Source organism: Lytechinus pictus, chromosome 3 (genome assembly GCF_037042905.1).
Source record: "Lytechinus pictus isolate F3 Inbred chromosome 3, Lp3.0, whole genome shotgun sequence".
In the NCBI taxonomy this organism is placed as follows: domain Eukaryota; kingdom Metazoa; phylum Echinodermata; class Echinoidea; order Temnopleuroida; family Toxopneustidae; genus Lytechinus; species Lytechinus pictus.
In genome coordinates, this window is record NC_087247.1 from 51,503,122 (window position 1) to 51,528,015 (window position 24,894).

Consider the following 24,894-nt stretch of genomic DNA (forward strand, 5'->3'; position numbering starts at 1 on the left):
ATGTTAAAACGGCTTGCCATACGCCCTCACGAACTCGTTGCGCTATAATTTAATCATGAAATCTCTCTTTGTGCATAAAAAAAAGAGATCAAAGCAACCATCATTAAGGGCTTCGGTCCCTGGACTCAAAAGGCGTCTATTCTGTTCAATCTTTGCAATTCGCCCATCCGTGTCCCCTAGACCAGTAGGTGGTGACAAAGCGACTCTGCTCCTATACCATCAGTACTCGCAATATGAAAGATTTGCTCTTGCAGTTTGGCTGCCTACTTGAGGCATGTGGAGGAATTTGGAAGTATTTCGAGAGAAAGTGATTAGTAGGACAAACTACGCTTAGGAATACAAACCTTCAGTTGAATTGGTCGAAACTCTTACAGAATTTAAACCGTGAAACTACTACATACTTGTCACTTTGTTTTGTTCGGTGAGAAAACATGATTCGGTATTGCCTGCTGATATTAGTTGGTTTTATTGGGTCTGCCGTGGGTCTTTTCAGCAACATGGGCCCAGCCGTAGATCTTTGGCTGTCCGCAGATGAAGTGTCTCGAATTTTAGGTACGTATATGAAAAATCACGTCTAGTGTATGCTTTGAGGTAGGAATTCATTTTGTTAAGTCTAATATGGTGATGTCTCAGATAGCTAGGCAGAAAGGCCACACTTTGAAATTGCCATTCTTTTTGTCATATAAAATACCTGTGAAATATTTTGTAAAGTTCACTGCATGTATTTCTGTTGTTTGAACCTATATGAGGGAGCTTAATTCAAAAGTTTAAAAAAGAATGATGCCATTAAAACAATAACAATGGTACTAATTGTGTTAATTAAGGTCTGTTTGAAAATAGAAATAACCGACGATTAGAAAAGTTATGTGTCATAAGGCCAGTAATCAATACCGGTAAGGGCTAACTATACTATTTATTGTTATTTTGGCCAATTAGTATATGTTTTTTATGTGTTGTCTCATGATAAATGCATATTGTCAATTTTTTTCAATTTAGTAACTGTTTTTATTGCTGAAATTGATAAGGAAGCTAATAAAAAATGATAAAAGGATACCTTGCTAGAACTTCTCATGAAACATCAAGTAATACAAGCTGAAGATATCGTTTCAAACATTATTTCCGTTTCCTATAAATTCTGATGACTGAGAAGATGTTTCCAAAGGTAGGCCGCCCAGTTAAGCGTCATGTTTAGGTGATTTTATTTGGTTTATTTTGTAAACAAAATCCAGATCTTGAGCCTATAAAGACTACCGTCTCCCCTCAAGAGATTAAATAAAATCGATATTGGATCAGTTAATGTCTTTTTCTTGTGGAGGAAGTACACGCATTGTTACTATGAAAAGCGATTGATCTTCGTCGCCAGACTAGATCAGATAATCCTTTAAGAGTAGGTTCATTACCGATCTTAACGACTTCAGATGGGGGAGCAGACAATTGGTGGATACTGTAAAAGAAACACATTAGCCAGCAATGAAGATGAAGGTTGTGTAGACCCCTCCACCATTCAAGGCTTTAGCAGCGAGGTTAAGAATATTTAGTAAACATGATGTTTGTATTCGTGAGGTTTTGTTCGTCCACTCACCACATGTTCTACTTTCATTTAGTCTAATGCCATTCCGTCTAATAACCAGTTGATCCGATAGCCATTTAGTTCATATACCATTTAGTCTAATTGGAATAAGTGTTAAATTGTGCAAAATGAATGAAAATGAAATGGATATTATTTAGACCAACTGGTTATGAGACGAAATGGTCAAAGACAAAATGGTGATTAGACGAAGTGATAATTGGACCAAATGGTTAATGGACCAAATGGTTGATATACGAAATGTTGATGGACGGAATGGCATATTAGACTCAATGACAGTAGACCATGTGGTGAGTGGACGAGTTGGCAGTTACTTTAGACGAATTGGAAATTTACCGCTATTCATTACACACAGTTAATAACAGACCACAGTGGTGGTCAATTTTTTCCCCATTTAACATTTTTAACGAAATTTGCATTTTGAGCTTTAGATAGTGCTTCTGATTCATATTCTTACGTTTTAACACCAATCTTCCAGATCCGGTATTAAATTTCAAATCCTATATAATGCTATACCTCACCTTCGGGTCACTGTTACGATAATGACCGTGACGTTATTCTTACCTCCCGTAAACACTTTGACCTTAAATGACCTTTGCATAAACTAGGAATGATGATCACAACAAACCCATGTGCGGGTATACTGCAAAGCTATATTCAGAATGAATATCCTCGGCCATATTTCTATTTTTGCTTTTACACCCCCCCCCCCCTCTTCCTCTCCCATTCCCTTTCCTTTTATATGTAATGATATATATTATACATGTGTTTATCAGTCTTCTGAATGCGTTCGATTGAATTCCGATTTAACTCTTTATTAGTTCTGTAACGTTAGTTGGTTCTGTAACGTACTTTTTAGCGCGAAAGCGAACAAATATGTATGCTATATTTGTTTTTCTTTTACATTCCACTATGTAAATTGAATGTTTGATATTGGCGAACAAGAGAAATGCCCCAAACCCTTTAACGGTAGAGAAGATGAAACAAAACGATTCGATATTTCATCTTGTAAAAATGTTTTGTCTGATCAAACTTGTTGCCAACCGGAATAAGGAGAACAGAATGAAAAAGTGTAAAATCAATGAGCATGATGAGCAGAAAAGAAGTCCGAATTATAACTTGTGTTTATTTTGCGAAATCTTTGATGAAAGGTTCAATTTAATTTCGTTCGTGAAGATGGAATCATAATACCCCCTGGGCAGATCTCGAATGAAATTGGTTAGAGGGTTTAATATGTTTTGAATTAGAGCGAAAATTGGATTTAGGTGGGCTGGTACGGTAAGAGAAATTTGATTTTGAAGAATACATAGACTGTGAACCTATATATGCATGGAAGTCACTCCCCATAATTGTGTTTTTGTAACTTTAATTTTCATGGAAAAAAAAGGACTTTTTCCTTCATTGTATGATATGCAATATGAGATTTGTATAAAGTACATTTCTCCAAAATATTGAGTTGCTATCTTAAAATACTTTTTTAGTTTATATCAAGCTTTGATTTATGATGGAATAGTTTCTACCATTATCAGCGTGGATTAATTACTAAGGTGTTATCTTTATGAAAAGTGCCTATTTATGATTTTTATCAATTTTCATTTGCCACTATCTTATTTTTTTGTATTTAACAAAACAAGGTAACAAAAAGTTTAACAATAATATATTTGAAAAAAAAATAAAAATGAAATTCGTTGTAAGTTTTGTTTTGTGTACCCCTGTCGATTATAAATTTCTAATAGAAGTGATCATTAATTTTATGCAAGTTATATTTGAACAATTTAGTTTAATACATATTGAAATTTACACTTGTGATTTTAGATATTGAAATTAACGTTTATGGATGGAACATGTAACAAACATATATGGATTACTCTTTCTATGTAATGAATTTCTTCGTTGTAATATACATTACATTCCATGCTATTGAAAAAGTTATTTCCAGTATACCAGTATATACGTATATATATATATTTTCAATAGCATATTAGCATATATATATATATATATATATATATATATATAGTCTACTTCGGCATATGGAATAAGATAATCACAAATAGTTTATTAAATGCCGTAGAAATAAAAATCTTTTATTTCCACGGCATTTTCTAAACTATTTGTGATTATATATATATATATATAACGATATTACATTCCGCGTGTTGGACACAGATGAGATAAAAGAGGCAAAGAGGTAATGCATTGTTATAGTTCCAACAAAGTTTATTTCCAAGTATATATATATATATATATATTCATAAATAGCCTTTATACATTACAAGGAAATTTCAATGATTAATACCTGTGTTTATCAGTATCTTGAATGTGTTCGATTTAATTCCGATTCGATTAATTCCGCAAAGTCTAATCCCAATTTTGATAATTGATTTTATTTATCTTTACCTCAAAGGGAGGCGTGTCTCTGAGCCTCTTTATATCATCCAAGATGGGTTGGCCAACCCTTCTATGTCCCCTTCGTTGTTGAGGATCAACAATGATTCACTCTATGATCCGAACTTCATTGATCAAAAAACGAGATTTATTCTTCCTGCAAACATCGACTCACTGAAGATCTCTTGGCGAGCCCCTAAACCAGTAAGTATAACATATCAAGAACAAAAAAAATGAATGGTGAAGAAATAAGTATCAACCGAATGTACGTATATCATGTACCGTTCATCTGCAAAGTGCAAATTCACAACTGTACTTTGCATTTTAAGCTTTATTATTAATATTTTCAGCAATATCAATTATATTTACTGACAACTTGTTGCTTTTCTTACGATGTTCTTGTATCTCATACTCCAAAAGGCCTTAATGAATAAAGTTATCAATTTTAAAGTCCAGAGTAGTTGCAGTGCCTAATCTAAAATGTTACACTGTATGTTCATCATTTGCCATGCTATACGTTGGCAACAGTTATTTATAATCTACTAATATGCTTTTCACACTGCACTTTTTTCCCTTAACCCCAGGAAATTGGTGGGGCTAAGGGGGGGGGGGGGTCTTAGCCCCACCAATTTCCCGGGGTTAAGCTTAGCCCACTTCGTTTTCACACTACGTTTTAACAAAGTGGGCTAGCACGGTAAATAGCACGGTACTATCTGGCCCTGCAAAAAAGCAGGGTTAGCCGGCTTATTGTGGTGCTAGCACCACAATTGCGGTGCTAAGAGATGCAGTGTGAAACGAAACAGGGCTAAGCAAAAATGGGGCTAAGCATTAGCCAATCACAGAAGTCGAAATTGCACGTTAATCGCGCTCTGTATGGTAGAATAATCAATATTCATGAGCTGTGTGATTGCCCGGGGTTAAGGCTTAACCCCAGCTAAGCAAATAGTACGGGGTTAAGAAAGACAGTGTGAATCGAAAAAAAGATAGTATGGGGTTAAGGATAGTCCGGGGTTAAGGATAGTATATATGGGGTTAAGGAAATGCAGTGTGAAAAGCATATAACTGTTATCAAGTACTAACTAATCACTATCTCAAGCAAAGTTCAGTTTTCTCATTCTAATTTCATCTGGAGTTCAAGTTGTAAACGTGTATTATTCATAATCGTATATTTATTAGTGTAACTCTTTACTCCTTTTCGAGTTATCGCCGTCTATTTATCTTTGATTCACAGTTGCATGATGAAGAAATAAATGATAATGTAATTTACATTTTTTTTTTTTTTTTTCACACTGGTTATTTGAAATTAGACACCTCACGCTCCACCACTCGCTCCTCTTGGCACACTTTCAAACTGAAAATGAACATTAGTGATCTTCCATATATTATTTCCTGTAGACAGAACATAACTAAATCAAACAAGTATTTCCTCAATACCCCTATAACTTTCAACACACTTTGGGCACACCGGTTATTGCAGTCGGCTTGTGAAGGATAACTTTTTTCTAAGTGGATACTGCACTTGGTCTTTGAAATATTGACATTCCATTATATGGCTAATCGTAGTTGAAATACGTATTTCTAAAGATTAGATCCAAAGATACGACCGACAACACGCGATCATATTTTTAAACCAAATGAAAACCAGATGTGATGGGTGTTTTTGCCATTAAAACACTATGAGACAGACTACGAGTTGCTGACTAATAGATACGAAAAATTGTATCGGGAGAGGGGAGGAAGAAGGACAGAGAAGGGGAAAAAATATATAAATTAACAGAAAGAGAGAAGGGGGAGAAAAGAGATGGGAAGGGAGAAAGAGGGAGAGGGGTAGAGGCGGAAGAAGGAGGGAAGGAGAGAAAGATCACTGAATAAAATGATATATATTTCACGGAATCTCCACCTAACATATTTGTATAACTTCCACATTTTCTAAGGGCTACGAAGCCCAACAAAAGAAAATATTCTTCGGCAACCCATCATTCTTATTTTCTGCTGAAAGGCGAAAGAAAAAGTTAAAAGAAGCAAATACAATGGTCACAATATTGGCTCATTTTATTATGTGCTGTTACGGGTGAAAAGAGCCGTAAATTGTAGTCCAAATGGATGAAGCCATTCTTGCTTTGACTGAATTTCGTCACCCGTGACCTGGGCCTTTAATGGGCAGTGAATGGAGCAGTAATTCATAATTAGAACAAAATAAAGAATAACACAACCAGTTGTAATTCTGCGTAACCACAGGAGGCATTTTGTTTGTTGACTAACAATACCACATAACTGTTATTCGGTTTTTGTATATCAAAAGTGTACCAGATTCCTTGTATTCTATGCAATTGGCACACCATCAATGCAATCCTGCTTCCTGGTATCAGGCAAGGGTGGTTTTTATGTTTTTTTTCTCTCATCAAAATATTGGGATTGAGATTAAATCTATTTAGATCCCATGCAGATAATATCAGCAGTTACATGTACTTCATTAGTCAATCCCAGTCCATAAAATATATTTATTAGATGATGCAAGGTTTGGCATGGTGAGACAGAGATGTTATCAATGATAAAGTATGCAATATAGAGAGAGCATAGATATTGTTTCAGTTTTAGCACGCTACGCTAATCAGATAACTTGGTATGATAATTTCACAGTATAGTCTTCATTTACCACACTGCAAAAAAAACCCTCCGGTGTTGATTTACCACCACCCCGGAATTATGTCCACAGACTCCACACCAGAGAAGTATTGAAACAACACCAGTTTTGAATCAAACCAATGCTGTTTTAATATTTATTGATGTTGTATAAACACGTATATTTCATAAAGGAATTGCAACTGTTGTAACTTTGCCATAATGGCAACTACCGTGGTAACAGAGCTCAGCAGCCAATCAAAATCAAGGTTTCCATGGTAGTTGCCATAATGGCAAAGTTACAACAGTTGCAAGTCCTTTATGAAACGGGCTCCTGGTGTTAGACCAAAACCAAACTGGTGTTGTTTAACAATTATCTGGTGTAGACATGATATAGATTCCGGGCTGGAGGTAAATCGACACCGGAGTTTTTGCAGTGCATGTTTATTTTTTTCTATAGTTAATTTTATGTCTGGAAAACACTGTCCTTGAAGAATATATCAAGTATTTAATTGAGATATATGGAAAACGTAATCGACAAGACAAAAAAAATCAATTTACCCAATATTTGCTGACTAAGAGGTAGGAATTTATGCCAACTTCTTTGTCTCCCTTTATTTGTCTCCAGGCTATGGAGATTTCCCTTCCACCATTCCATTTGTCAATTTTAACTAATAAATTTTACCAGTTAATGTGACCCGTCATTTGATTGAATTGTTGATTAATGCAGAGTCATTCTTTCACATCGCATTCATTATGTTCAGTTTGGGCTTTTAGATCGAAATTCTTGAGAACATTATGGAATCTCAACAACATGTAAACGGGAAATAGTGTGTAGCACCTATTGAAGAATGAAGAATTTGGGGGTAATTCACTTAAATAACTGCGCTATTCACGCTATATAAAAGCTGATTGTTATTCAGATACATCATCTTATCATATCTCCTATTACCAAAAGAAAATATTTTTTGAAATTTCGTATTTTACTATTTCAATTCAACTGAATGTGAGACAATTGAAAACAACTTTTTAATAGTTGAAAAGCTTATCCATGCATTAGGTAACCTCACCCCCGTTGCATACCAGATAAAACCTCTGCAGAACACGACACATTTGTCATGAGTTTTGTCTAGTTAGCGAGCGAGCAAATAAAACATCTGCCATTATCACCAGATTATTGTTTTCGTCAACGGGGCTGTCCAAAAATCACGAAATCTGAAAAACTTTGTGACAGAGATCACCAAATGTATGATAATCATAGAACCAAAATAACAATGCAAAGGAGAAGAGAGAAATGGGGTACAAAATGACAGATCCAGACATTTAATTCAGTGGATCTAGTACGTGTCCCATCTTAAGTTGGAAGACTATTCCTAAATGGTGTTGAAATATGAATGCATAGGGGAAATTTTTTTCAAGATAATATTTTTTATGATTTCTGAGGGGGGGATATTCTTCAAATCCCATACAATTTGGGCTAAACATTTCAGGAGAACCTTTCCTGCATGGTTATTGCGATCCAAATTCCTTTTGCTCAAGTAACCCTTCACAGAAAAATCAGTGAGAGTTCATGAACTCACGTAATAATTTCTCAAAGTTTTAGTTTTTTATTTTACTAGCCATGTAATGGTTTATGTCTAATGCTGCTGTCAAGCCCTCGGTCCATAAACGTATGTAAATGAATTGATTTTACGCATTTTTTTGCCTATATATATGAACTCTAATAAAGCCCTTAAAATAGGATACATACGTTGATTTGTTTATGTTTTATTTCATTTTTTTTGCTTTTTTTATATTTTGTATTCTTCAAACAATATTTTTACACTAAGAAAACATAGTTAGTTTGATTATAATACGTGATCTGGAGGTGAATGAAGAGTTTAGATTGAGCACCGTGTGTGTTGAAAGGATTGGAAGGTGGTAAACCATAACGAGCAAGTGTGTTTTGAGAGAGAAAAAAAAGCACATGCCACCTACGGAAGTAAACATACTGTTTTGAAATTTCATAAGGGCACATGAATATTAAAAAGGTGGTATGCTTATATAATCGCCATGACTACCAAGGGTGGTGGTGAAACAGCATTGCCAACATGTACACAGTGTGCCAGTGTCATTCAATCCAGTTTGTGAAAAAGCAAGATTACACTGTGGAACGAATACACTGTATGTCAATTGTATGTTGAACCACACTTTGGGAATGTTTACCGTTATAAGAAAACATTGAATCCGATCGAACGTCACATTTTTTTATTTTTCGAGTCGACTATTAAGAACAAACTGGATGTGAAACACCAGGTTTTTATAAATTTTGCCCAATACTCCATTTCTGGTCCCCTCGAAATTTTTGGCTCATCACGCTTTGTACAGCATCAGGAAAAAGACAGGTCAAAATAAAAAAATCCAACCCATCGACCACCAGGAGTGTCCATAAAATGACCACAGTGTGCGATTAATTAAGAGTATACACCCACAATTTGTAAAACTGTGGTAAAACTGTGATTTGGTATCATTCGTAAAATGAGTACATACAAAAATAGAAGCGAATTCTGTTTTATGTGATGATAATGTAAGGAATAACCAATATACTATTTTTCTCAGTTTTACCATGGACCTATTCGTAATAGGTCCATGGTTTTACCATGCAAGTTGGTACCTAACCGATAACAAAGAGTTCTCACAGAAAATGCTTCATTATACCACAATCTGACAAACTGTTTTAGAATGATGCAATCCTCTTGTGACCTGTAAATTAGAAAATAAAATTGTATGTAGGCCTATCAATCGCAAATGTAAGCATTGTACTCATCAGCTCACACAAACCATAACTACCAGTAGGTCCTTATGACTGGATCCCCATAATTTTCAACACTATGCCACGCATTATCTTTATATATTTCATAGGGTATATTTAACTTATCTTTTTTGTGTGATTGATTTCCTCAGTTCCATTATACTTTCATGCAACTTCAATCAAGCGATCCTTCTCTCATGGGGCCACCATTACTCAGCATCACATTGGAAGATAGTATGCCAAACAATAACACAGGTATGTTTTCCTTCATTTTCCTCTTTCTTGGTAATTAAAAAAAAATAGATTTATAAATTTCATGAAAAACTAATCTAACTAATACTATTTAAGAATAGACAAAAAAATAGGGCTCCTTGGGTGTGTATGCATTTTATTTTCGTAGAGGTTTTCGTTGATTTTTTTTTTGTCCCAGCTAGATAGACGCCCTCTCCAAAAGTTATCAACGAATATCATTCACTCCAAACTACAGTTCTCACTAGCTACGTTCCCATCCATGTTCAAGCCAGTCCACTACCACTACTCCAGGGCTCCAGGTTCGGTTAGGAAACCGTTGATATCATATTTACTTCGTTCAGATTGAGCCCCTTTTTAGTAATATTGTAAATAACGTATAGCATGTGTAATGAGAAAAGAGTGGAGAAAATTGAATACTCCCCTCCCACACACACAATGAATTTGTTAGCTGTAGCCACCGGCATGGCAAAGGAGATATAGATGTTACCGTACTTTCGTATATCATGTATATGTACACACTCTAAAAACAGCGGAGAAAAAAAAATAACCCAATATTGGGTAAAAAGGGAACATGCATGTTTGCTGGGTATTTTTTTTCTCTCAATATTGGGCAAAATGCATCTCTGAAGGGTAAATTTCAACGCAACATTGCGTAAAAATTTACAAAAAAAATATTTGGTATCTTTCCCAACAAACATTCATGTTCCCATTTTACCCATGCAATATTGGGTAAACCTTTTTTATAGTGCATGTATAATATTTCTAAGCAATTAGTTAGAATGTTCCCTTCATCAAATGGCATGCTGATAGGACAATGCGTCAGATTTTTTTTTTATTAAAAGCTTTTTAAGTTGAAAATGGAATGAACAGTGACTTTATTTGCATCACATCAATTAAGAGGGGTAAGAGTGCATTAAAAAGAGAAAGGAAGAGATAAGTATTAAACCATGTTGATTCTTTCTTGGAAATATGGTGGCTCTGAAAAGAGCCGTTTGTAGTAAATATGGTAAAGACCAATTTACTTGGAGGTGGTGTACTTGGTGACAGCCTTGGTGCCCTCAGAGACGGCGTGCTTGGCCAATTCACCGGGGAGGAGGAGACGAACAGAGGTCTGGACCTCACGGCTGCTGATGGTGGACTTCTTGTTGTACTGGGCAAGACGGGAAGCCTCACCGGCAATACGCTCGAAGACATCGTTGACGAAGCTGTTCATGATGGACATAGCCTTGCTTGAGATGCCAGTGTCGGGGTGAACCTGCTTCAGAACCTTGTAGATGTAGATTCCGTAGCTTTCCTTTCGCTTACGGCGACGGGTCTTGGAGACACCACTTGGGCGTCCCTTGGCCTTACCGGCCTTCTTTGCTCCCTTTCCGCTGGTTTGTTTGGCAGGCATGATGATTACTTGATTGTGTCGAGTAGATCAACTGAAGCTACAACGAACATCGCCCCTATTTATACGAACTCCCAAGACCGGATACGCTTGGGCGACGCTACTTTATATCGGTAAACTTCGCGCCAACCTCAATCCCGAGTACAGATACAGAGGATCCAGTAGAACGAAAGACTGGTCGATATATTCAATGGGGAGAACCTTCGCGGGTGATAGACTCTTTTCACTGCTGTCGTAACCTTGGTCAGTACTTACAGATGATATGAAAATTTTCAGTGCAGAAACCAAAGTTTGACTATATACTTTTGAAGTATTCCCCCTGGATAAAGAATGTCGTGAAATGTGAAACAAACCTAAAGTTGCGTACCACACTAATATGCTTATCAAAAGTTATTATTTTTATCGAGTGGTCGGTCATTTCTTACAGCTTTCAATTAAGCATTACTGTATTCAGTGCCAAACTTCCGTTTTTCGATTTCATTATTGATATTTGGTAAATTTTCTTTTACCAACGTTAAGTGATTATCATTGATACCGACTCTTGGGAAAAATGTGTTTTCAAAAATAAAATCAAAATATATTAATATTATGAATTATACATACATTAATATATTTTTATGCAAATTTCAACTCATAAATCCAACATCTAGCCATATACATGTGCATGTATACCGATGCATAATATCCTACTTTATCATTTCCAACTGATGAATTATTGTGCGAGGTCTTCAATACCCTGTTATTTGATAATGTGCTTATGGCAATTTATACTACCCTAAACCATCCGCTTATTAGAAGTTGCAAACAATTATTTTGCCAACTTTGAAGAAAACGAACCCAAAAGAATAACCCAATTGTAAGTAATAATTTACCTAATAGCCATGTAAGAAAATCCATGCATGGTAGCAATATGATTTCACTGAGCAATGCATGATTTAACATGGATTGGTCGAATTATCTTTATAAAGTGATACCCAACTAATTAATATTCTCAAGTCATTGTGTGCCGATTTCAGATTTGTTCCAAACACACAGTATTATTTGTCTTCCCATGCAATGAAATGATGGTTGGGTTTTTGTTCAATACATTTTATAATAATTAAGATATGCTAAAAAGGAATCAAATTGTGAAACATAATATAATACGCCATTTTCAATCGCTTTGGTAATACTATGTTCAAGAGCGTCATTGTCTTAGGTTTTGAACATTATTATAGATAAACATGTTGGGAAGGTCACCGTATCTGTTCCTCGTTTATCACGATTGTGGTGAATTCTTAATTAATACAGTTGCTCCTCTCTCTTCTGGTCACTTGAACTTTTAAGAAGCATTGATGTTGTTGGTGGCGCCTGTTTACTTCATTGAACGTTGAGAGTTTAGCTGAGTATTTACAGAGCTTCACATTTTCTTTATAGAAGGTGAAGCCAAGGGGGGCCTGTAGTGGCTCGTTTGAAAGGAGTACGTTTATTTTATTGAAAAGCGCGGAATATGCAAATAGATCTCTCTATTGTTCTTCTCCAGTGGCCCTGATCGATTTCGGTGTACATCCCAGCCAGGTAAGGTATAGCATTGCGGGGCTACGTTAACGAACTTATTGATCGCTTTTTGGTACTTTTTGATCACCCGTGGGGGTATATATAGCGGAGCGCCAGTTTCAAAAGCTAAGTTCGTTTTCAGTTCTCAACGACGACAACAACTAAACTAAATCATCATGTCTGGACGTGGTAAGGGCGCTAAATCTAAGAGCAAGGCCAAGAGCCGATCAAGCCGTGCAGGGCTTCAGTTCCCTGTCGGTCGTGTCCACCGTTTCCTCCGCAAGGGAAACTATGCCAACCGTGTTGGTGCTGGAGCTCCAGTCTACCTGGCTGCCGTTCTCGAGTACCTGACTGCTGAGATCCTCGAGCTCGCCGGCAACGCCGCCCGCGACAACAAGAAGAGCAGGATCATCCCCCGTCACCTTCAGCTCGCCATCCGCAACGATGAGGAGCTCAACAGGCTGATGAGCGGAGTAACCGTCGCCCAGGGTGGTGTTCTCCCCAACATCCAGGCTGTCCTCCTCCCCAAGAAGAAGTAAATGCTTCATCTTGCCTTAAAAACTCAAACGGCTCTTTTCAGAGCCACCAAATCAACAAGAAAGAAATTCAATTAGAAAATCTCTTTAAACACATCGCATTAGTTAATTCATAATACTTTTCTGTCTTTATCTTCACTACCAATCAAGTGTTTGGAAAATTATAGTAGACTTATGAGGTTAACGAAATTGTCTGAGGTTAAGAAACCATCATGAGGGGTATAAGAGTGGTCCCTCATCCACTCCCTTACATCTGTTTCTTACCACTTAAGTGTACGCATTAATCAGAGTGCTCATTCTAATAAATTGTGCACTAGAAACTCTGAAATATTTTGATAGACCTGCAAGAAAAAAATTTATATTTTCCACTCTTCAGGACCAACTCCATTAAATAATAATAATTGCAACAGTCAATACCCATTCTGATTACCTAAGTGAATCAAATCTGTAAACTGTGTCCCAAATTCCATACCACAAACCATCGAAATCAATTATCATGATATATATATATAGGCTTATATATAGCGCATAACGTCCCTATGCGCTTACAAAGGACTTGGAATAAAATCATGCCAGGTACCAATTCACGTCACCCGAGCAATGTGCTAAGGAAATTACGCCATGGCTGGGATTCGAACCCATGACCCTCTGTTTCAAAGTCAGAAGACTAATCCACTGGGCCACAACGCTCTACAAATATCACTCAGTATACAATGCCCCAAATAAATGGACAAAAAAATAAATCCCTTTACCATGCAAGGTTGTTATACTGCATAGGCGGATTCAGGGGGCCGAGGGGTACGCCCCCCCCCCTATTGGCGATGCAAAAAAGAAAAAAGGGGGGAAAGAAAAAGAAAGAAATGAGGGAAAAGAGAGGAGAAAAAAAGAAGGGGAAACAAAAGAGGAGGAAGACGAGTAAATAAAATAAGATGAGGGGAAGACTATGTTTTTTTAAATAATCATGTCACTATATAAATTTTCGCTCGCGCTCGCATTGCCTATAGGTGATTTACATATCTTGCTCAATATGAAGTCAATATACAAAACATATTCATTTTCATTATGTTGGTTGGTTTACAAATTTATTTTGGAAAAGTGCTGTGTAAAAAATGTCTGTTTTATGGTCTGAATATTAACATTTTCTGATCGCGCTGCACGCTCGCAAAATTTTATTTGTCAGGTACCTATTATTTTCCTGTATTCCGTAAAGTTCTCCCTATTTAGGTCAGATTGTCAAAACGTATGAGCTAGCGCTGCACGCTCGCATTTTGATTGGTTAGTTATGTATATATAGGTCAATATTAATTCTATAACAGAACTACTTAAAAATCCCTATTTCATGACAGTTTATCAGAAATTTCGGCTCGCGATTTGCGCTCTCATTGATTGTTGAAAACATATTAACTCATGCATCTCATTCATAATTACATAAGTGCTTTAAAAGTCCAGTTTTCAGGCCATAATATTAATAGATTTCGCGCTCTCATTAGGCATATTAGATTAATAAATAAGATGGAATATTGACAAGTTTCATCTCGCGCTTGGGAAGAGAAATAGGAAGATAGTCATCATTTTCATATGATTACATAATGTTCTTAGAATGTCCCGGTCCTATGTCAAAACTCAAAGTAATAATAATGAAACATATCAGCTCTTTTTTAACTGTGATCCACATCCACCTTACAATTTTCCTACAAAGTGTTTGAAATACAGAGCTTAGATTGACCCTTTTTCAGATCGGAATATCAAATATTTTAAGCTCGCGCTTCGGGCTCGCTTTACTGATTTTCATGATAAAAAAGGTATTTAGAATGTCCAGATTCTAGGTCAAAATCTGAAACACGCAGGCATGTTTATTCAGATACGCAGCTTGTTCTCTATCTAAATCATTATCCAGTTCCAGATCACAATATAAAAAAAATCTGCTCGCGCTTTGCCCTCGCATTATTAAAGGTCAAGTCCACCTCAGAAAAATGTTGATTTGAATCAATAGAGAAAAATCAGACAAGCACAATGCTAAAAATTTCATCAAAATCGGATGTAAAATAAGAAAGTTATGACATTTCAAAGTTTCGCTTATTTTTAACAAAATATTTATATGAACGAGCCAGTTACATCCAAATTAGAGAGTCGATGATGTCACTCACTCACTATTTCTTTTGTTTTTTATTGTTTGAATTATACAATATTTCAATTTTGACGAATTTGACGATTAGGACCTCATTGCCTGAACCACAAAATGTTAAAATAATGGAATTCTACGTGTTCAGGGAGGAATGAAACTTCATTTCACATGACAATGACGAGAAAATCAAAATATTTCATATTTCATATAATAAAATACAAAAGAAATAGTGAGTGAGTGATGTCATCGGTTCCCTCATTTGCATACCGACCGGGATGCGCATATAACTGTTTTGTGAAATGAAGCGAAACTTTAAAATGTCATAACTTTCTTATTTTACATCCGATTTTGATGAAATTTTCAGTGTTATGCTCGTTGAATTTTTCTCTTTTTATTCAAATCAGGTTTTTGTTGGGGTGGACTTGTCCTTTAATGTAGGGAGATTTCCAATTACTCATCCTTTTCGTGATTTACAAACCTGAATAGAGTGTCTCATTTTTAGGTGTAAATCTTTTTCTGCTCGCGCTTCGCGCTCGCATCAATTATTTAGTTATATACTTATCCTTTTTACGATTACAAAAAGTGCTTGGAATTTCCATTCTTCAGGAAATAATGTCAACATTTTCAGCTCGCGCTTCGCGCTCGCATTATTTGATTGATGAAATATGTAACGTCTTCACGGCTAACTGCAAGCAGCCGTTAACAGATTTGTTTTATCAGATCAAAACGTATATAAAAAAAATTTGCTTGCGCTTCGCGTTCGCAGTAATTATTTTAGTTGGATACACATCTTGTTTAGGATCACACATATTGCCCAGAAATTTAAGAAAAAATACATGAAATAAAAAAAAATAGCTCGCGCTTCGCACTATTTAAATAAGGCTTATGAGAGTATTATATATTTATGTTGATTTATAAGAATAAAGCTTAGAAGTGACTATTAGCACTACCCCTCAAAAGAAACAAACAAAATCAACTTCGAGCGGCCGATCGGGGAAAATGTGGCTGAAAAAAAAATCCGCCCCCCCCCCCCCCCATTATTGGCGAAGGCTGGATCCGCCCCTGTACTGGGCAAAATTCATATAGAAACGACATGCAGTATAGAATGACCCAGAACGTACTTCCGCTCTGGTGAATTAATTCTGTTGTATTTCAGATTTAGAATACGATTTCTTGGGAAATTGATGTTCTCCCTTATTAGTTGGCCTTTTAATCCCAACAATATAATGCAGGGTCAGGTTTTAAATTTTTTAATGTCAGAATTTGATATACTTAATACTAATCATGAGATCTCGCAGTGTATGGATATTATTCAAACGGGGAAACAAAATATTATTCACTTTTTAAAGAATGACAAGGTTATCAGTCGAAGTGGGGGAGGTATACCAAAAATAACGGATAATATGCCCGTGGTCCTGTACAATACAAAAGAAAACACAATGAATTCCATGACTGAATGTATGGCATTCCACGTACAAAAAGTTACAATTCATTTTCAATAACAATTGTCTCTGTTTGATAATTATGTGTACCCCCAGGTTTGGAAAGAAATTCGAATATACTTTGTATTTTCCCTTTTTTCTGGAGTTTGGCATTTTACCACCTTCACTGTCCTTATATAGGCCTACTTACTGGGGCATATTCCTGTTTACTTCTTTAAGTTATTAATCCTGTCATAGGCTGTCTCGCTATATTAAGTGAAATGTAAAAGGGTGTATTTTTATACCCCTTTTGCACGCAGCGATAACAAAATTAATTAATTATAATCTAGGTTATGGGATGATGATAACGGATAATGAAAGTGATATGGGAAGGGATAATGAATGCTGTAATATAATGACACTTTGTATTTCTATCAATTCTAGAATTTCGGATGGATTTTCCTTGTACTGGTGAGAGGACTGGCATAGCATCAGTAAACGTCATTCTGAGAATTCGACACTTTAAGAGCGGTCTCGACATCCCTGCATCACCTATACATCTTAGTTTCGACAAACAGTGTGTGGAAGGTATGACAGTCCATCATCTCTCCTGGCCTCCATCGGTGAATTTGATAGACACTCTTCATTCGAAAATGTTCTTATCATTACAGAGCATAAAACTGTTTTTGTTTACTCTTGTGTATTCAACATTTTTGCCTGGGATAAAAGTGTTCCGATTTGTTATTTTGTAAACTATTTTTTTTAACTTTTCTGCCCAACTTTGGCAAAAGCAAGCAAGTGGCACATGAGTCAATTTGAGTTATTGTTGTTTCTGAAAAACCCTTTGTATGTTGCACGTTCAGTCAAAATTTTGGGAAGAAATGAGCGTTCTATGGGAAGATATTGAAGAAAATATGCTGTTAAATTGCATTGACGCCTGTGTAAATGACGAACACACTAGCTCATTTACAACAAATGATACTTTTGTAAGTTGCTTCATTTTGCCAAAGTACGGCAGTATTACAAATAATTTCATAACTAACAAAATAGTCTTAAATAACTTTTCCATTATCTTTGAATGAGCGTACAAATACCTTATTTGAATACGATTTCTTGAGAACATGAAGTATTGCACTCATCATAATTTGCTTCATTCTTCAGTAAGTTTTCAGTTGTTCATTTTTTTTCATCAGCGCCCACTTGTGAGCCTCGTTGTGCAAATGGAGGTGTCTGTAATCAGCTTGGACGATGTGACTGTGCCGAGGGATTCTATGGTCATTCTTGCAGAATCAGTGAGTAAAAATGGGCCCTAGCTAAATAAACACTTTCCACTTTAGTTTTTAGATTCTGGCGGTTTTATTTGTTTGTTCCCGATCTACATGGCAAAGTTGGCTAAATCAATATATTCAACACGATCACTATATCATTGGTAGAGCAAACCATATCATAGGTAGAACAAACTTTTCTCATACAGTTCGATAAATATATTAGTTTAAATATTGCATTTCTCATGAACATTGTAAAAATAAATAGGGCCTATCATGAATACCCCGATCTTAAACATAGAATACAACTGGGGGAAAGGAAGCTTCTCAAAGATGCTCGGCAATGTCGACTATTTTTTTATACGAATGTTAATTGAATAGTCATACATTAATGTTTCATTATGATTTCTCCAGACCGTTTTTGGTGAATTAATGTCATCACTTTCTGATTATGTTTTGAAAAGTATTCTGCATACCACACTGTTACAACTCGGGAACCTGTGTAGCTCCGGGTGTGTGCGAGTGCAAGAAAGGATTTATTGGAGATCGGTGTCAAAAAGGTAAGCTCAGCATAAATTCCATATTTTTCTTTCTTTTTCCCCCCAAAAAAAATTGGCTGGTGAGGTAAAAAAAAAACCACTTAATTCAGGTCATCAATTCTGAATTAGTTAATCGAGAAAAATATATTCCATCGTTTGCCTTTATTTTGTAGAAAATGGGTTTATACTATTATGATGAAGAAAAAGAAGAAGGAAGGAGAAGAAAAAGGGGGAAATTACATCGGTGTTTTCACTCCTCGATGTACTGAAGATTCAAGAACAGAGTACAAAACGTATTGTCAAATGCCCGCAAAATTAAAAAGAAGAACTAACAAGTCTATCGAAAAGTGGTGAACCCGAACAGCAGTCCTAGTTTAAAAGGTGATGAAAAATTGCAAATGCATCCGTTTGTCCAAGATCAAGGAATAAACTGCTGTTTTTATTTTCGACAAACGGGTATATTTTGACAACACATTTACTATTATCATGGACCTATAGGTCCATGCTATTATTGAATCCTCCACTGATACGTCGCTGAGCGATAGCAAACGCTAGCAAAACTTTGTTTCTTTGACAGAATGCGCTTTTATGATATTTTTTTCCTGAAAAAAAATGAAATAAAGATTTCGTATATGAAAGCAAAGTCTTGTTGTATTAGGAAATCGATATCCACTGGCTAGCGTGCATGATGGATTGAGCATTGTTTTAATTGAAATCGCCACTGCGAGATATATTTACCATTTCAAGCCAATGCTTCTCTCATCTATCATGTCTATACAGCCTATTGTGTATTAAGTGTAAACAAGACAGTGAAAATTGAGAAATATTCTTGAACTTTCCTTATATTTTCTTTATAGCTATTTGCAAAGACGATTGTAATGGTCATGGATACTGCTATAAACCTGGAAGCTGCTACTGCTATCGAGGGTGGACGGGACCAAAATGTGACAAACGTAAGTTCAGTAACCCTATACAAACTTAAGGCCCGCGGGCATTAAGGATCACAACACCAGGAGATTTTCATAGCATTTGATTAATGCATGGAATCCCATCCCCTCGAAGTTATCAATGATTCATCTCTTTTGAAAATTTTACAAAGATCTACCAAAATTGTGTATCGTATTCTAAACTCTAAATTTAAAAAATGCAAATAAATTTTTAAAAGTGAATAAAAAATGAACTGTAGCTAAGACCCGGATTTATTATTGGTTTGAAATGCTATCCCATTGCCCACCCCCTAAAAAAATCCTTTTTATAACCATGGAGAAGTGAAAACTACCGATTTTGATAAGTAATTTTATTTTGACTTTCGGCAAAAGACTAATTATCATTGGTAATAAGTAGGAGGGAAAGGATGACATAACGATGACTAATACGTCAGTTCGTCGTATAGTTTATAACAATAGATTGTGTTTTTGTCTCACCTGCATAGCAGTGTGAGACTATAGGCGCCGCTTTTCCGACGGCGGCGGCGTCAACATCAAATCTTAACCTAAGGTTAAGTTTTTGAAATGACAGCATAACTTAGAAAGTATATGAACCTAGTTCATGAAATTTGGCCATAAGGTTAATCAAGTATTACTGAACATCCTGCGTGAGATTAATGTCACATGACCAAGGTCAAAGGTCATTTGGGGTCAATGAACTTAGACCATGTTGGGGAATCAACATCAAAATCTTAACCTAAGGTTCAGTTTTTGAAATGTCATCATAACTTAGAAAATGTATGAACCTAGTTCATGAAACTTAGACATAAGGTTAATCAAGTATCACTAAACATCTTGCATGAGTTTCACGTCACATGACCAATGTCAAAGGTCATTTAGGGCCAATGAACTTTGGCCGAATTGGGGGGTATCTGTTGAATTACCATCATAACTTTAAAAGTTTATGGATCTAGCTGATTCATGAAACTTGGACATAATAGTAATCAAGTATCACTAAACATCCTGTGCAAGTTTCAGGTCACATGGTTAAGGTCAAAGGTCATTTAGGGTCAATGAACTTTGGCCAAATTGGGGATATTTGTTGAATTACCATCATAACTTTGAAAGCATATTGGTCTAGTTCATTAAACTTGGACATAATAGTAATCAAGTATCATTGAACATCCTGTGCAAGTTTCAGGTCACATGGTTAAGGTCAAAGGTCATTTAGGGTCAATGAACTTTGGCCAAATTGGGGGTATCTGTTGAATTACCATCATAACTTTTAAAGTTTATGGATCTAGCTGATTCATGAAACTTGGACATAATAGTAATCAAGTATCACTGAACATCATGTGCGCATTTCAGGTCACATGACCAAGGTCAAAGGTCAATGAACTTTGGCCGAATGGGGGTATCTGTTGAATTACCATCATAACTTTAAAAGTTTATGGATCTGATTCATGAAACTTGGACATATGAGTAATCAAGTATCACTGCACATCCTGTGCGAGTTTCAGGTCACATGATCAAGGTCAAAGGTCATATAAGGTCAATGAACTTTGGCCAAATTGGGGGTATTTGTTGAATTACCATCTTATCTCTGTAGGTGTATTGGTCTAGTTCATAAAACGTGGACATAAGAGTAACCAAGTATCACTGAACATCTTGTGCGAGTTATAGTAGGTTTCAAAGTCAGCACTGCTGCTATGAATCGCGTGATGCAGGTGAGACCGCCAGAGGCATTCCACTTGTTACCTCCAGAAGCTTATCTATCCAATAAAATCAACCATATGTCATCATTTCAAGAATAGAGACGAGCGTCACACTCTTTGTCAATATCATTTGTTTTTTTTTTCATTTGTTTACAGGTATTGATAATTCTGCAAAAGCATTACAGGCGACTTCCTATCGATCAAAAAACTTTCGACTTGTGAAGAACAGACGATTCTGGGGTGACAGCTCATAATCTTTCGTTCATTAGCTACATTAAATCAAGGACAATTTACAATAGACAGTGGCGTCTATAGCGACAGGGGTCATGGGGCATGGAGAAAATTATGGAAATATAATGACAGAGATGATGAGGGAAAGAGAAATGGGGAAAGAGAGAGTGAGTAGGAGAATTGGAGGGAGAGATATCGGGAAACGCTTCGAAAAAATCCCCTTCCAGACTTCCCCCCAACATGACCAATAGTCATGTCGCTTCGCTCTTTCATTCACTAATGTGGATGCTTGGTATCGTTGAACATCACCTGTGGAGGTAACAACATGCAAATATTGTACTTGACATTCATATTGAATTTTAAAGAAGAATTTTGCGCAGAAATGGGGGTGTTGACTTTCATGGAATTAATATTCAAATACATATTTGACTCAGAATTGAACGCCTATTGTGAAGATTGGTCGACGATGATGGTGGTGGAGCTACTGCCCGGAGCTACTGCTGGTGCTGATGACGATTCACTGCCCATAACTTGTCATTTTAAAACTGGATTATCTCTTGTCAGGGAAGTTGGAGTTACTCCCATTTCCCTGGTCTCGTTGATTTACTTGTGGAGGTAATCAATATTACTATGATATGCTCAATTTATATTTGGGACAGCTACTATGTTATACTGCGCATAATACCACTATCATCTTGATATTGACTATAGTCTTCAGATTTACTGAAACTAAAATTGTGAATGTTGCTCGTACAGTGTTGCCCGTTACAGTGTTGGTATATATATATCCGATTCGATGAAAAAAATTAAATCAAACTAATATCATGAGGCAATGAGATCAATATAGGTTAATAGAATGCAAAATGGCAGCTCATCTTACTTGTGGGAGATATAATATCTTGTATAGTTCATGTATTACTGTTGAATATCCTTTGTTTTGATATTTCATCTTCAGGTTATGCGATTGAAATAAATGAGAATTCCACTTTGCTAGGCATATTCAAGTTGTTCGTATAAAGTCGCGCGTAATTTTACGGAAAAGGTTTTGTTAAACCGCCCCCTTCAGATTTAATGAAAGTCACCCAGTTTATTAATGATTTCGATATGTCTAACGATCATTCAGATAGAAATTTTGCAGAAAAAAGTTATGGATCCATAATTCATCATAATTAAACATTATTCGAAAAGGAGATCAATATTTCAATATAAAGCCAATGTGATGTGTTTCTTTAACACGTTGCATATGACGAGGAATAATGTGTATTGTGGATGAAACAAAATGTATAATATTGTTCCAATGTGTGGACTTTAATTTTTACCATCACCAATGTTACAATTGAATGTATGGAATTTTCAGTAAAGATTTATATGCGTAAAAGATATATCAATGTTTAATAGTAAAATGAGTAAAAAAATCCAGACATGTGTTAATAAATTGGTATTATAATCGTTGTGACCATAATTATATATGACTATATATGTCATAATATGTACTGACATTCTAAATAATTATTTTGTATAAACTTACGTACCAAATGCCTTAAACCTTTTTAGTAACCGAAATGCCAAACAGAAAAGGCGTGGCTTTGAATATATTGTGGTATTTTTTATCTTTATTATATATACTGCAGTGTTCAAACAATTATTTTTATTTCTCTAATTTTAACATAAATAACCTGATACAGTCATTACATTATGCATAGAATATTCATGTGTGTGGATACTCTTTTGATATTTATGTTTTAAATAAAAGAAAAAAATGCTACATTTATTGTGAAAACGTTATTCAGTCCTGTCTTATTGACTAAATTAACATTACCCTAAAACTGTTCAATGCAGTGTTATAATCCCTATCAGCGGATATTCCACCTATTTTTTACCCACACAGTCCAACAGCTATTCATAATGGTCATGGGGCAAAGGGGGTGTCTAAACCTTTCATTAGTTTTGCATTTGTATTATTATAAAACAAAAATTGCTGTTGACTATAGCAACAGCAAGAAATCCTGTTTGATAGATTTTTTTGACGCCATACTATGACCGGAATATACCATTGGCATTAACAAGAATTTTGAATGAATCAGAAATAGATGGACGGTTGTACAGTGAAATGTATTAGAACCATAGCATATAGCAAGAGTGATTATGAGTGGGAGAAATAGGGGATGACATTTTGAGGTTAAAGACTGCGAGAAAATAAATTAATGAATTATTTAATTCACAAATTCCAGAAGAGTAGATTGTTAACGAAAAAATATTCCAGGCCACCAGACTGCCAGATAAATTGCCGTTCGAAATGACGTAGTAACAGGCCCTATGCCATTGCTTTATTCGGTCTGGAGTCGGTTTAGTTGGTAAACTGTGACTGTGAAATTACTTTAAAGACCCAGACAGGACCCAAAAGTGAAAATGACAAATCATACATCATTTGAAGTTTTTGAAAACTTGTAAACTACTTAAAGGTCAAATCCACCCCAGAAAAATGTTGATTTGAATAAATAGAGAAAAATCAAACAATAGCATAACACTGAAAATTTCATCAAAATCGGATGTAAAATAAGAAAGTTATGACATTTTAAAGTTTCGCTTATTTTCACAAAAAAGTGATATTCACAACTCAGTGACATGCAAATGAGACAGTTGATGATGTCCATCACTCACTATTTTGTTTTTTATTGTTTGAATTATACAATATTTCATTTTTTACAGACTTGACAATAAGGACCAATTTGCCTGAACCATATAGTGTAAACAATGCTAATTCCAATGTTCAGGGAGAAATTAATCGTTGTTTCACTTGATAATGAGGAGACAATTTTAATATTTCATATTTTGTATAATAAAATACAAAAGAAATAGTGAGTGGATGACGTCATCATCTCCTCATTTGCATACAGACCATGATGTACATGTAACTGTTTTGTGAAATTAAGCGAAACTTTAAAATGTCATAACTTTCTTATTTTACATCCGATTTTGATGAAATTTTCAGTGTTATGCTTGTTGGATTTTTCTCTTTTTATTCAAATCAAATTTTAGTTGGAGTTGACTTGTCCTTTAACACAGAAATGCAAGCTTAATGCATTTTTAGCGCTTACCAGCTGAGTATTTTGTTTAAGAATAGCTCAAATTATTTGGCTACGAAAATAGGCTTTCTTAATTAGTTATTGTATACCTGCTTTCACCGCCTTCGATACCTTGACGTCATTTTCTGTTAAAAGCGTTGTGATTCTATAAAAGTGTACACAGAAAACCTGAAAGATTTTTCCGCTTTTCAGATACACATCTTATTTTTTTCACTGCTATCATGCACCTAGAGATATCCATGAATATCTTTTCCTTCAAGCTTGAATTGATAAATCCAGTGGCGTATCTAGTGGGAGGCAGGGGAGGGGGGCAAGTGCCAAGGGCGCCACTTAAAGGGGCGCAAAAAAAAAAGAAAAGGAAAAAAATGAGAAGAAATGGCAGAGGAATAAATGAGGTTTTACCATGGTAATTTAGTCTCCAAAAACGTTTAGAAAATGCATGTCTTTACCCAGGGACGAATATTCGTGCCAACTTTTGATTAG

The 24,894-nt window shown here is 35.6% G+C and overlaps 3 protein-coding genes across 3 annotated transcripts; 2 read left to right on the forward strand and 1 right to left on the reverse strand.

Annotated features, from left to right (window-relative positions):
• The first annotated feature begins 22 nt into the window (after positions 1 to 22).
• LOC129257056 (wnt inhibitory factor 1-like) lies at positions 23 to 23,090 on the forward strand. The gene is made up of 8 exons (XM_064097333.1): positions 23 to 552; positions 3,996 to 4,180; positions 9,542 to 9,644; positions 17,094 to 17,237; positions 17,843 to 17,941; positions 18,379 to 18,474; positions 19,311 to 19,406; positions 21,251 to 23,090. Exons 1-8 carry the CDS (start codon positions 432 to 434, stop codon positions 21,346 to 21,348), a joined length of 942 nt encoding a protein of 313 aa, XP_063953403.1. The 5' UTR covers positions 23 to 431; the 3' UTR covers positions 21,349 to 23,090.
• LOC129256241 (late histone H2B.2.2) lies at positions 10,606 to 13,941 on the reverse strand. The gene has a single exon (XM_064097334.1). It carries the CDS (start codon positions 11,032 to 11,034, stop codon positions 10,660 to 10,662), a length of 375 nt encoding a protein of 124 aa, XP_063953404.1. The 5' UTR covers positions 11,035 to 13,941; the 3' UTR covers positions 10,606 to 10,659.
• LOC129256240 (late histone H2A.2.2-like) lies at positions 10,780 to 13,941 on the forward strand. The gene has a single exon (XM_064097335.1). It carries the CDS (start codon positions 12,744 to 12,746, stop codon positions 13,104 to 13,106), a length of 363 nt encoding a protein of 120 aa, XP_063953405.1. The 5' UTR covers positions 10,780 to 12,743; the 3' UTR covers positions 13,107 to 13,941.
• Positions 23,091 to 24,894: the final 1,804 nt, after the last annotated feature.